An 11,672-nucleotide genomic window follows, 5' to 3' on the forward strand; every position below is an offset into this window, starting at 1 on the left:
ACGTAAAGGTTTTTCCAGAGGGTATTTATGATTTCTGTTATCACTCCGTAAATCAGACATACTGTAAACAGAAACACACTTTCACCATGTTTCAGGAGTGAGATATGCGAATGATATCTGAACAAACCTTCAGAATGTAGATCTGAATAAAGCTGTGTGTGAAGCTGCTGACGTGGAGATTTCTGACTTCTCGCCTGGACAGATCTACACACACACACACAGATCGAGTGCAACAACAGAAACTCTTAGGGCGCTTTCACACTAGCACTTTTGGTGCGCACCCGGGTTCGAATGACGTCATAGTTCGGTTCGTTTGGATGATGTGAACGCTGTTTTCCGAACTCGGGTGCGCACCCGCGAACCGTACTCGAGTCCGCTTAAAAAGGTGGTCTGGGGTACGGTTCATGTGAACTCGGGTACGGTTCGCTGCTGATATGAATGCAATCATACCAAATCGCGGAAGTGAACCGCTATTGATGACATATAATCTGGTGCGTGCGTGTGTGTTTAACAACTGTAAAAGTGTCTATACGCTTACCTTGACGAAAACCGGGATTGACGCACTGCATCAGAGAGATGATTTCTGCTTGCCTCCACAAAAATTGTCCTCAGCGTACATCCCACTGTCTTTGGAACGGTTTTAATACTTTTGCGGCAGACAGACGCAAGTGTGTTTCTGTATCTTTTCTTTGAAAACAAAACCAAAGGTTCATAAAAAGAACAGCAAATGTGAAGCGAGCAATTCTATCCATTTTGACGCCTTTTCATAGCGGTTACCAAGCAACGCGAGTACGCGCCAGCTGCAGCTTGATGATGCAAGCGTACCACGGTTCGGATACAAATAATATAATGTGAACACAGTCCATCGGGGGCTGGGGGAGGGGGGGAGTAATCGAACTCGGGTTCGGAACAGGCAATCGAACCAAGTGTGAAAGCACCCTTAGAGTGTGTTTTAGATGTTTATAAGGTGTAGTTACACATGAAAGCACTGGGTAACAATAGTTAAGTACATGCACTTTCTGTAGGGTTATGGTGTGGTGTAGGGTCAGTTGCATGTAATTATGCATAATTTACTGTTATTACTGTGGTAAGTTAATGTAATGTTTAACAAGGACACTGTAAAAATGAACGTTTTCATTCCACTAGTCTAAACCAGACCAGCTATAGAAGCAAAACATCCTAAAAACATCCTGGCTGTGCCTGTAGTGTCCGCGGCCGTTCACGTGTGTGTGTGTGTGGTCGTTCACGTGTGTGTGTGTTGTTCCCGCAGGAGGGCAAGAGCATCAGGAGCAGCAGTGGCTTCTCCGGGAAGGGCTTCAAGTTCGACGAGACGGAGCACGCGCTGGCCAACGAGAGGAAGAAGCTGCAGAAAGCTGCGCTCGGCCTCCACGACTCTGATGATGACGACGCGGCTCTCGACGTGAGTCCAGCAACATCTCACACACACACACACACACACACACTCTCTCAGTGCTCAGGGCCTGACGCCTGCTGTGTGTGTCCTCAGATCGACGAGCAGATCGAGAGCATGTTCAACTCTAAGAAGCGGGTGAAGGACTTCTCGGCCCCGGGCTCCTCCGGCGCTCCGGCTGTGGGGGTGAGCGGCTCCGTGAGCTCGGTGTCCGGCCCCAGCGCTCCCTCCGCCGGGAACATCCAGAAGCTGGAGATGGCCAAGAAGCTGGCGCTCAGGATACAGGTGCAGAAGAACCTGGGCGCCGAGGCACAGGTGACACACACACACACACACACACACATCAGAAAATACATCCTTTCAGGAATTACACAAAGCATATTTTCTGTAATGGAAGCTGTAAATGAAACTGCTTTTTGTTTAGTTACAGATCATTTAGTAACGCAGAGATATTCAGATAACGCCTGTGTGCTGCTCAGTGTGATGTCATCAGGCAGGGATGGGCGTTTCTGACAATTTCTCATTTCGATCACTAGCCGCGTTTCCATTATCCTTCAGATTGAGCAAATTGAAATTGAAAATACGCCCAATGGAAACAAGTCAATTTCGCAAAAACTCCCATTTATTGCAAAAAAGTATTTCCGCTCGCATGAGGAGGTGTTTCAGGCAATTAGAAAAATAAATATTTCACAAAACTGCAATGGAAACAGTTTTTGCGCATTTACAGTCACCTGACGTAGAAGGAGCGGTGTGTTTGGACAGAAGACGAGACAGAGCTCTTTATTAAACTCATAAAAGACAAAAGAATTACAGGAATAGTGGATTCTAAACCTCAAAGCAATGCCACAATCAAGACCTGGAAGCAGATCTGAGGGAGAAACGCCCAGAAACTCCTCATATGAGCCGCTCACAGTAAGAGTCTTTCCTTGCCAGTAATGACTGGATAACACACACACGTCTCCTTTGATTAATAATAATGGCCAGTGCAGTGGCTGGGATATATATAAACCTACTAACGTCCGTTGCTATGATTTTTGGAACGACTTATCGCAAAAGGAAAAAATGGCGTTTTAGTTGCATAACATCAGTTAATGGAAATGCAGTAATTTAGTTGTCATCAATGCGCAATAGTTTTTTATCGATATTTAGAAAAAAATTGCAAAAGTTTTGCGCAAATCTGTAATGGAAAGGCGCCTATTGACAGGTCTCAAAAAACAAGCACTCGAGTACTCGGAGGCGGGGCTTTTTGTGGGTGGGGCTTGTGTGTGGGCGGGGCTTGTTTGGGGCGGGGCTTGTGTGTGGGCGGCACACATGAAAATGCGTATGTGCGTCATGAAAATATTCTAAGAAAGTTACGAAAATTAATGTTGACAAAAATGACATGAAATCATGAACGTATGACTAGCAAAAAATAATACAGCTAGATCATGATGCATCAACGTCTTGGAGAAAGAACTCCTAAAAGGAAAAGCTGCTTGAGGTAAAGCTCGTGAACACACTCCTCCTTCACTTCGCCGTTCTGGAAGATGTGCCACGCTAGCATCAAGCAGAGTCTCAGATATTTATGATTACCTTTAAATATAACTGAATGAATCTCCTCAGCCACAGATAAACTGCTGTATTTGTGATACTGAACTGTGTGTGTGTGTGTGGCCTCAGGACGTGATGCAGCAGGCCACGAACGCTATCCTGCGCGGCGGGACGATGATCGCGCCCTCGGTCTCCGCTAAGACCATCGCGGAGCAGCAGGCGGAGAAGATCAACGCTAAACTCAACTACACGCCGGTGGAGAAGCTGGAGGAGGAGCGGCAGGCCAACGACAACAGCGAGACCGTCAAGAGATACGAGGAGGAGCTGGAGATCAACGACTTCCCTCAGGTGACGCCACACTGCAGCACACACACCCTTCAGTCACACGTACAGTACACACGTGTGTGTGTGTTAAACACTGATCTCTGTCTCCACAGACGGCCCGGTGGAAGGTCACATGACTGTAGTGTGTGTGTGTGTGTGTGTGTTAAACACTGATCTCTGTCTCCACAGACGGCCCGGTGGAAGGTCACATGACTGTTGTGTGTGTGTGTGTGTGTGTGTGTGTGTTAAACACTGATCTCTGTCTCCACAGACGGCCCGGTGGAAGGTCACGTCGAAGGAAGCGCTCCAGCGGATCGGAGAGTACTCAGAGGCCGCCATCACCATACGAGGAACATACTTCCCCCCGGGCAAAGAGCCCAAAGAGGGCGAGCGCAAGATCTACCTGGCCATCGAGAGTACGTGCCGCTTCACACACACCTGAGCGCTCTGCTGACGCGTGACTAAACCTGTGTGTGTGTGTGTGTGTGTGTGTGTGTGTTTACAGGTGCGAACGAGCTGGCCGTGCAGAAGGCCAAAGCAGAGATCACACGCCTCATCAAGGAGGAGCTCATACGCCTGGTACATCCTTCAGTTACACACAACTTACACACAGGTTACACACAGGTTACACGCAAGTTACACACAGGTTACACGCAAGTTACACACAGGTTACACGCAAGTTACACACAGGTTACACGCAAGTTACACGCAAGTTACACGCAAGTTACACGCAAGTTACACGCAAGTTACACACAAGTTACACACAGGTTACACACAGGTTACACGCAAGTTACACGCAAGTTACACGCAAGTTACACACAGGTTACACACAGGTTACACACAGGTTACACACAGGTTACATGCAAGTTATACACAGGTTACACGCAAGTTACACGCAAGTTACACACAGGTTACACACAGGTTACATGCAAGTTATACACAGGTTACACGCAAGTTACACGCAAGTTACACGCAAGTTACACGCAAGTTACACACAAGTTACACACAGGTCCATAGAGGACACACATGTCTGTCCACACACGGTCATAGAAATGTGAAGCTGGGAGCACAGACTGAGGTTTGGTCTCATTTTAAAGACCCGTGGCGGATTATTGTTGAAGTAAAAAGTAAAACAAAAAAGGTTATATAGGTTTAAGTTTATGAAAATTATTTATTTTATATAAAATTAATATTTTATGAAACATGTTGAACTCTAAAACTGCTAGAAAATCAAAGTCATAAATCTAGACAAGTTGTTTTCCAAGTTTGAGGTTGAGATCTTAGAAACGAGCTTTCAGCGTGTGTGTGTGTGTGTGTGTGTGAGAGGAATTATTTTGTTTCTAGTGCAAAATATATTTATTAAAGGAAATGTGGGTAGAATAGTAAAAGTACACACCTGTGCCAATGTTTCTGCAGCTGGCATTAACACAGGCAGAATTATCACAAAAACAAAACTGAAAAGACACACATTTGGGATGAACACGGGTTACAGTGCTTATTAGTTAGAGACTTTATATCGTAAAATCTGTATAGCGTTTACAATGAGCCTCTTCCTCTGGAGCGACTGAGATCTGCATGTGTTCTGCTGTTATTGCATTATTCCTGTGTCAGCTGATGTGGACGAACACTGAAGCTCTTCATACGCCACATCTGTACAGTAATATTAATAACTGAGGCTCTGCATACGCCACATCTGTACAGTAATATTAATAACTGAGGCTCTGCATACGCCACATCTGTACAGTAATATTAATAACTGAGCATGTGCAGTGTGTTCACTGACCGTACGTCTGTCTGTTTCTTCCAGCAAAACTCCTACCAGCCGACCAGCAAAGGCCGGTACAAGGTTCTGTAGAGCGGACCAGCGCGGGCTTTCTTATTCCCACAATGCTTTTGTTTTGTCAGCTGATCAAACACTTTGGATCTCTGGACGTTTTTACCCAGTGTTTGCATCGCTCACGTTGAATATTTTAGAAAACTCCCATGTAATTGTGAACTTAATTTGGAAATAAAGTGTTTTTTTTCTTGTGTATTTCTTTGTTCCATCTCAGTTTGTTCTGTCAGGATTGCACTTTTCCATCTGTCGTTTGCAGAAAGAGAGAGAGTTATCTATTAGATATGTTAGGGAGAGTTATCTATTAGATAAGATCATGATTCTATGGTTAACCTCATGCATCTCTCCCAGTTCTGTCATGTGGTCACAAAATTGAGTGTTAAGCGATAATAAGAAATTAGCCATGTTTCAGAGAAAACAGCTAGTTAGACTGAATACATGATTGTGTCAAGTATAGTCTCCAAAAGAAGTATTATTTACCATGATACTTCTAATTTAGCAAATTCATGTGCCGTTAACGGCTCTGCATGTACCATGGTATTTATGAGGATGGTGGTGGTTTGCTATTGGCTGATCTCATGTGAGTGACAGGTTATAGCCCCGCCCTCGTCACGGAAGATAAGCTGCAAGAGGAATTTATTCTGATTCAACATAATTAACACAATAATGATGTGCACGGCTTGATTGGTTGTTCAAGGATTGACACCTGTCAATCAAAATGAATGCTCTATTTAAAGCTCGTAACAATGCTAGGTCCAGTGAGTCATGAGCGACTCTGATTGGTCGATCCTGATCAGCGTTGAGGAAAGGACCGTGCACCACGTGTCTCCCGCTCCTGTTTGAGCATCTGAATAATGACAGATTCTTATAAGCGCTGACGTGAAAACACACAGCGAAGAGTTAAAACAGATCCAGCATTATTATCTCCATCGAGCAGAAGAACTAAACTCAGTGCAGCTCCATCCACTGCGCGAGGCACTCAGCGCGCATGCGCGTTTTCCTTTTGATTTCTTAATATTTAATATCAATGGCTGACGCTCGTTTCTAAAGCATCTCTTAAAATTAGGAAGGAAGCTTTGACACATTATCTGAACACCAAGGTGAACGTCAATCTGTTTGATTTCATTCGCTAGGCTTACATCCTTATCAGTCAAAATTCACCCAAAATGGGACAGAAATGTCACATTTAACCCTTTCCGTTCCGCTGTCGACATTAAAGCGAGGTACAGTCATTCATCTCTTTACAAACAAATGATGTTTCTGTAAGTTTGCATGAACTGAAATGTGTATTTCATCAAATCAAATGTATCTATGACTTTGTCACTGTTATTAGTAATATAGAGGACAACAATGGAGGCTTTGTCATGTGTGCAGATAACAGCTGTGTGCATTTATAATGTAATATGTCACATTTAAAGCTATGCATGATCTGTCTTTATTAACTATTGTTAAACAGAAGCTATGCATTAATTCATTCACACACATATATGAAGATGTTTTGAGTTCTGTTGTTGTAAAGAGTTTAAAGCAAACACTTGAAGACCCCATGAAATCAACATGAGAGTCAATGTTTGTGAGCTATGACCATTTAACCATTTACTTTAAGCAGACATGTATGCATTTATATCATGCATTTATATCAATGAGAAAAAAAACAGACATATCAAATGTACCTTCTAGGAAAATAGATTATAAAGGTCCGTTCACACCAAGAATGATAACGATAACAAAACCTATTACATTTTCATAATCGTCCACACCACAACTATAACGATAACGGCACAGAATAATATCGTTGGAGTCACATTCAGAATCATTTTTCTTCCAGCTGATAAACAATAAAATCATTGACAACCAATCAGAATCCATCCTGCTTTAAAGAGCTTGAGCACACATCATGAAAATCTGAGTTAGTCTGTGTTTAAGTGCCATAATCGGTGCTTCTACCAACACAGAAAACATGAAAAGTGAAACCCAGTAACTGTGTTCTGGTGAGTCTTTCTCTGAGAGCATGTCAAAATAAGCCGATCAGATTTCACTCTCCTTCTGACATAAGAAGGGGATCTTATTATAATATTATAATATTAATCTGCACGTTTACACACACCAGCCGACATTTGGTTCCACACGCGCCAACAGAGACCAGTTCTAACGCAATGATGAAGATCCAGCAAAGCCTGAAGCTGTTCTGTGGTTGAGCTCAGACGAGCACTGAACACTATTGACCAGAACATGTCACCGCTGTCTTATAAAGACCTCAGGAACTGTGGACACTTGTGGAGAAGTTAAACATGATGATGAGATGATCAGTGTAACTCCACAACAACTACAGAAATGTCTCCGCTAACATTCAGAAGCTCTTCCTGAGTCTCTCCGTAAGGCTGCACTCGCTGCTGGTGATTCTGGGATTCTGGATGAGTGAGATTGGCCTGTTCTGTTATTGCTGGAGTTTCTGAAGCTTGTGTAAAGACTCCGCCCTCTTCTGAACGGAGGCGGAGCTAAAGCTCATTTGCATTTAAAGCGACACACACAAACGGTGCAGGGGCATTTGACAAGCTGTAATAAATGATCTGCGGGGATTTTGAGCTGAAATCTCACAAACACATTCTGGGGACACCATAGATTTATATTGATTTATATTTATATTTTCTGGTGAAAATAACATGTCACCTTTAAAGCGATAGACAACAAAACAGAATAGAATAAACAGAACGATATCATCTGTTAACGTTAAAGATCTTGCTGTGAATGGGCCTTAAGAAACAGTGACGACTCATTTTGCACTCTGTAAAATTCTGTCCAATCAAATGAGAGGGTCCGTCCCACTCCTTCGATACGCCCCCCTAGCTTTTTAGCCACACAAAATCAGACTCAAAGCCTCTGTCTCACATACACATGTCCCGTCTGTCAACAGAAGATGATGCGTCAGGTGTCCAGCAGCAGCGAATACTGCGTCGACGGACGGCCCTCGTGTTTAGCGGAGGACGGGAGGCTCTCGCCGAGCCACTTTGATTTGTGCCCCACCAAGTTTTACCAGTCTTCACCGCCTCAGCGCTCTCGGCAGATGTGCTTCGCGTACCTGCCTCCGCCGCCGGTCCTCAAGTCCCCCTCGTGCCGCGAGGAGCCACGGCTGCCGCAGGGGCCCGCCGGACCTCAGGGAAACCACAGAAGCGGGGACTCTAAAAAGAAGGGAGCATCTGGGAGGTCTGGGAAACGCGGCCGGCCGGCGGGAACCACCAAATCCGCCGGTTACAGAACCAGCACGGGCAGACCGCTGGGCACCACTAAAGCCGCTGGGTTTAAGACCAGTCCGGGCCGGCCCCTGGGCACCACCAAGGCCGCGGGCTATAAGGTGAGTCCGGGCCGGCCGCCCGGCAGCATCAAGAGCCCGTCTCGGCTGGGTAAGCTAAGCTACGGCTCTTGCAGCGGAGCGGCGTTCCCCTACAGCATCATGCACAGACCCGACGCTACGCTGAAGGAGGAAGTGGCTAAAGAGTAAAGTCAACCTTTCCTTCTTTACTGTAATGCATCCTCATCCCACACACACACATTAATCGGCTCTGCCTTCTGTGTTATGCACAATGTAATAAGTAATAATCCTAAAGAGAGTATCATAGCAGAATTCAGATCGCAGGAGTCTGTCGTGTGAGTATTGAGTGTCACAGTGCGATCCGCTGGTTAAGTCGTGATGTAAAGAACACTGTTTTCGGGTCCAAGCCTCGACTCGATTCAAGTGAGAATACTATCTCAAGCCCTGAGGCACTCCAGTAGCTAGATGATAACAGTGATGGGAAAACCATGTTTCTGAATGACAGATCCTAGTGATGTCATGTAGATGGAGAAGAGAAGCGGTCCCATCACTGTTATCATCTAGCTACTGGAGTGCCTCAGGGCTCAGTGCTGGGACCGCTTCTCTTCTCCATCTACATGTCATCACTAGTGTCTGTCATTCAGAAACATGGGAGAAGAGAAGCGGTCCCAGCACTGAGCCCTGAGGCACTCCGGAAAATTGGAAATCTTGCGTTAAGGTGCGATCACATTAACCAAGCACCTTTCTATTCGTCAGCGTGGCGAATTCACGCGACCAACTTGAACATGAGCGAACATGATGCGTGGGAAACTTTATCATCCTCGCGTGAAACTCCCGATCGCACAGATTTCTGTTGGAATGACTGGATTGAGCAACGATAAGCAGTGATTAACCTGAGCTTGATCAGGAAAAGAGAAGCGTGAACTTCCTGCCAAACATCTGTGACACTGAAGAAAGTTTAAAAGAACACAAGGGTGTGAAAATTATGACATACTGTAAAAACAATTTTAATTAACCCTTTAATGTTAATTAAAGTTTTGCTAATGTATTTCTGTCAGTGTTTTTCCAAGTGCAGTCCATCTGTATTTTGTTAAGGCCCTGAAGTCATTTCAGACACAATCAGGCCAAAACAAACTTCATTTGGTGTTCACTGACAGTTTGAAACTCTGAACTCCCATTGGCCAGCGGTGATGATGTAATATGTGGGTGTGTCTCCGAGGCTCCGCCTTCTATGTGGTGTAAAACTTCTCCGGTTCATTTCTTTTGTTCAGTCAGTCGAGGTCAGACGCGAGTAGAAACATGAACACACTGAGAGACGCTTTATAGCAGAAAAGAGACGCTGACACTGTTTGCATGTTTAATACTGTAAAGCTGATGCTTTAAAGCAATTTACTGCATAAAGTGCTGTACTAATAAATGTGACAAACAGTTCCACATCACTATGATCAGATGCTTTCTGAACTGATGTTTTCTCATTTTTGTTGTGTTTTTGTTATTGAAAGGAAAGCGCAGCAGCACATATTTACATATTCATCTAAACACCGGCGTCAGGATGTTCACTAACAGTATAATCACTGATCACGCATATTGAACTCATTTCCCCCCATATGAAGAACGAAACAGAATTTCTCCGTCAGTTTATCAGGGACTTTGTCGATGCAGAGGATGGCGTAGAGAGTGAAGCCCGATATGAAGAGCACAGAGAACACGTGTTTTTTTGTAAGTTTCATTATGAAAACCTTTGTATGCTAAGCCTCTGATTGTGTTTTTTTCCTGTTTTGTCTTCTGGTCTAGAACACCAAAAATGCTGTTACAAGCTCCCCAGTTCCTCCTCAGCAGCTTCCCCGTCCGGACCCAGAAACCCCCCCCGCCAGTGGCGCTCCTGCCGTCGGAGGACGCCCCCCCGGTCCCCGAACAGCTCATCTCCGGTGCGCTGTGGTCACGCTGAATGTCATTGCATGTCATGTTGGGTTGTTAGTGAGCTTCTTTCATAAGCTTGAGTTACATAGTTAGACGATAATGAAGAGTGCAATATTTTCATCATTCCAGCACTCCACCAAAGACCTTCAACAGCATGATTCTAGATGAAACACGTGAAACATGCACTCTTTAATCTCACATGTCAATCATTACATGTCTTGTAATAGTTACTTTTGTATTGTATTTATGATTCCGGTTCTGATGGTTCATATATTGGTGTGTGGGAATGCTGCAGTGATGTAAACATGTTCTTATTGGCTCAGTATCACATGACTCAGATGAGTAGTGACTATAGTAGCAGTGAAGAGAAGAGGTTTTGTGTTTAATATTTGTTACATTCACACAATCAGTGACGTGGGCTTTTCTTAATTTTTCTTTCATTTTCCATACTTTGTGATACAGTTAGAATACGAATGTTTGTGGATGTTTTATTAAAATGTAACTACAATCGAGGAAATCTTGATTTTTTATTTCGATACAAGTAGAATAATGGAATTTTATTTTATTGAAGTAGCCTAAAAAATGTACAAAAAAAAGTGCAAATGTAAAGAAAATATAAGCAAATTATAAAATAGGCTAATAATAACGTCTAAGATATAGTGTAGCCTACAAACTGACATCAACTATAGATAATGTTTGCTTTGACCTCAATATTTTGGATAGTAGACAGACATAAAAGAAAAATGGACATGGATTAGTTGCAGGGGCGTAGTTTGTGGGGGGGGACAGGGGGGGACGGGGGGGAGATAACCCCCCCAATATTTAAATCTATGCATTACAACCCCCCCAATATTTATACCATGATCACAATATCAAGAGGCATTCCCAAACTTCAACCCCCCCAATGTTCAAACCAAATCTACGCCCTTGATTAGTTGCCTCTAACATGTGTCTAAATAATACTGTGAATTTTCATTTCAGTGACAGTCCCGCAGCCGCTACCGAAACGGTCACGTGTTTTATGTTACTTTTCCCCGCGCTTCTGAGGATGACCCAATCACAGTGCTGGATGTTTACCGGATAATAAGTTTAATTTATAGATACATTTCAACAACTGGAGCAGGTTTTCTTTTTCATGTCAGAAAGGAATTAAGAGAATTAAACAATTCTATGTTTTGTATATAGTTTACACAATAACACAAAATCTTCCTGAGTGCGGCTTTAGTAATAAACTGCTTGATTATTGTATAAAAATATATCAACCGACAGCATTTGCTTGTAATTGACGTATTGTTTCACTATCACGAATATTTCCTGCAATACAGCCATGATAATAATTGAAA

At 43.7% G+C, this 11,672-nt stretch overlaps 2 protein-coding genes and 1 long non-coding RNA gene across 5 annotated transcripts in view; all 3 read left to right on the forward strand.

Annotated features, from left to right (window-relative positions):
- Positions 1-5,297, forward strand: part of ddx46 (DEAD (Asp-Glu-Ala-Asp) box polypeptide 46) — a 35,707-nt gene extending 30,410 nt beyond the window's left edge. For all 3 annotated transcript variants that reach the window (XM_084137529.1, XM_084137527.1, XM_084137528.1), the window contains exons 18-23: positions 1,271-1,420; positions 1,508-1,726; positions 3,071-3,289; positions 3,537-3,681; positions 3,771-3,844; positions 5,073-5,297. In XM_084137529.1, the coding sequence (XP_083993655.1) occupies positions 1,271-1,420; positions 1,508-1,726; positions 3,071-3,289; positions 3,537-3,681; positions 3,771-3,844; positions 5,073-5,120 (855 nt within the window). In that variant the 3' untranslated portion in view covers positions 5,121-5,297. The remainder of the gene's footprint in view (positions 1-1,270; positions 1,421-1,507; positions 1,727-3,070; positions 3,290-3,536; positions 3,682-3,770; positions 3,845-5,072) is intronic.
- Positions 3,962-4,354, forward strand: LOC311097692. Its single transcript, XR_014609304.1, has 3 exons — positions 3,962-3,999; positions 4,044-4,087; positions 4,275-4,354. It is a non-coding gene; the product is annotated as an uncharacterized lncRNA (long non-coding RNA).
- A 650-nt stretch (positions 5,298-5,947) lies between the features above and the next one.
- cUnh5orf24 (chromosome Un C5orf24 homolog) lies at positions 5,948-10,837 on the forward strand. Its single transcript, XM_084137516.1, has 3 exons — positions 5,948-6,322; positions 8,014-8,594; positions 10,204-10,837. Exons 2-3 carry the CDS (start codon positions 8,017-8,019, stop codon positions 10,355-10,357), a joined length of 732 nt encoding a protein of 243 aa, XP_083993642.1. The 5' UTR covers positions 5,948-6,322; positions 8,014-8,016; the 3' UTR covers positions 10,358-10,837.
- Positions 10,838-11,672: the final 835 nt, after the last annotated feature.

This window comes from Abramis brama (assembly GCF_963993115.1).
Source record: "Abramis brama genome assembly, chromosome: 15".
Lineage (NCBI taxonomy): Eukaryota > Metazoa > Chordata > Actinopteri > Cypriniformes > Leuciscidae > Abramis > Abramis brama.

Excerpts from the sequence above, each read along its gene's own strand:
- cUnh5orf24 (XM_084137516.1), top strand. The coding sequence starts at position 8,017 with ATGATGCGTCAGGTGTCCAGCAGCAGCGAATACTGCGTCGACGGACGG. Across the intron at positions 8,595-10,203 it reads AAGGAGGAAGTGGCTAAAGA|AACACCAAAAATGCTGTTAC; the intron begins GTAAAGTCAACC and ends CTTCTGGTCTAG.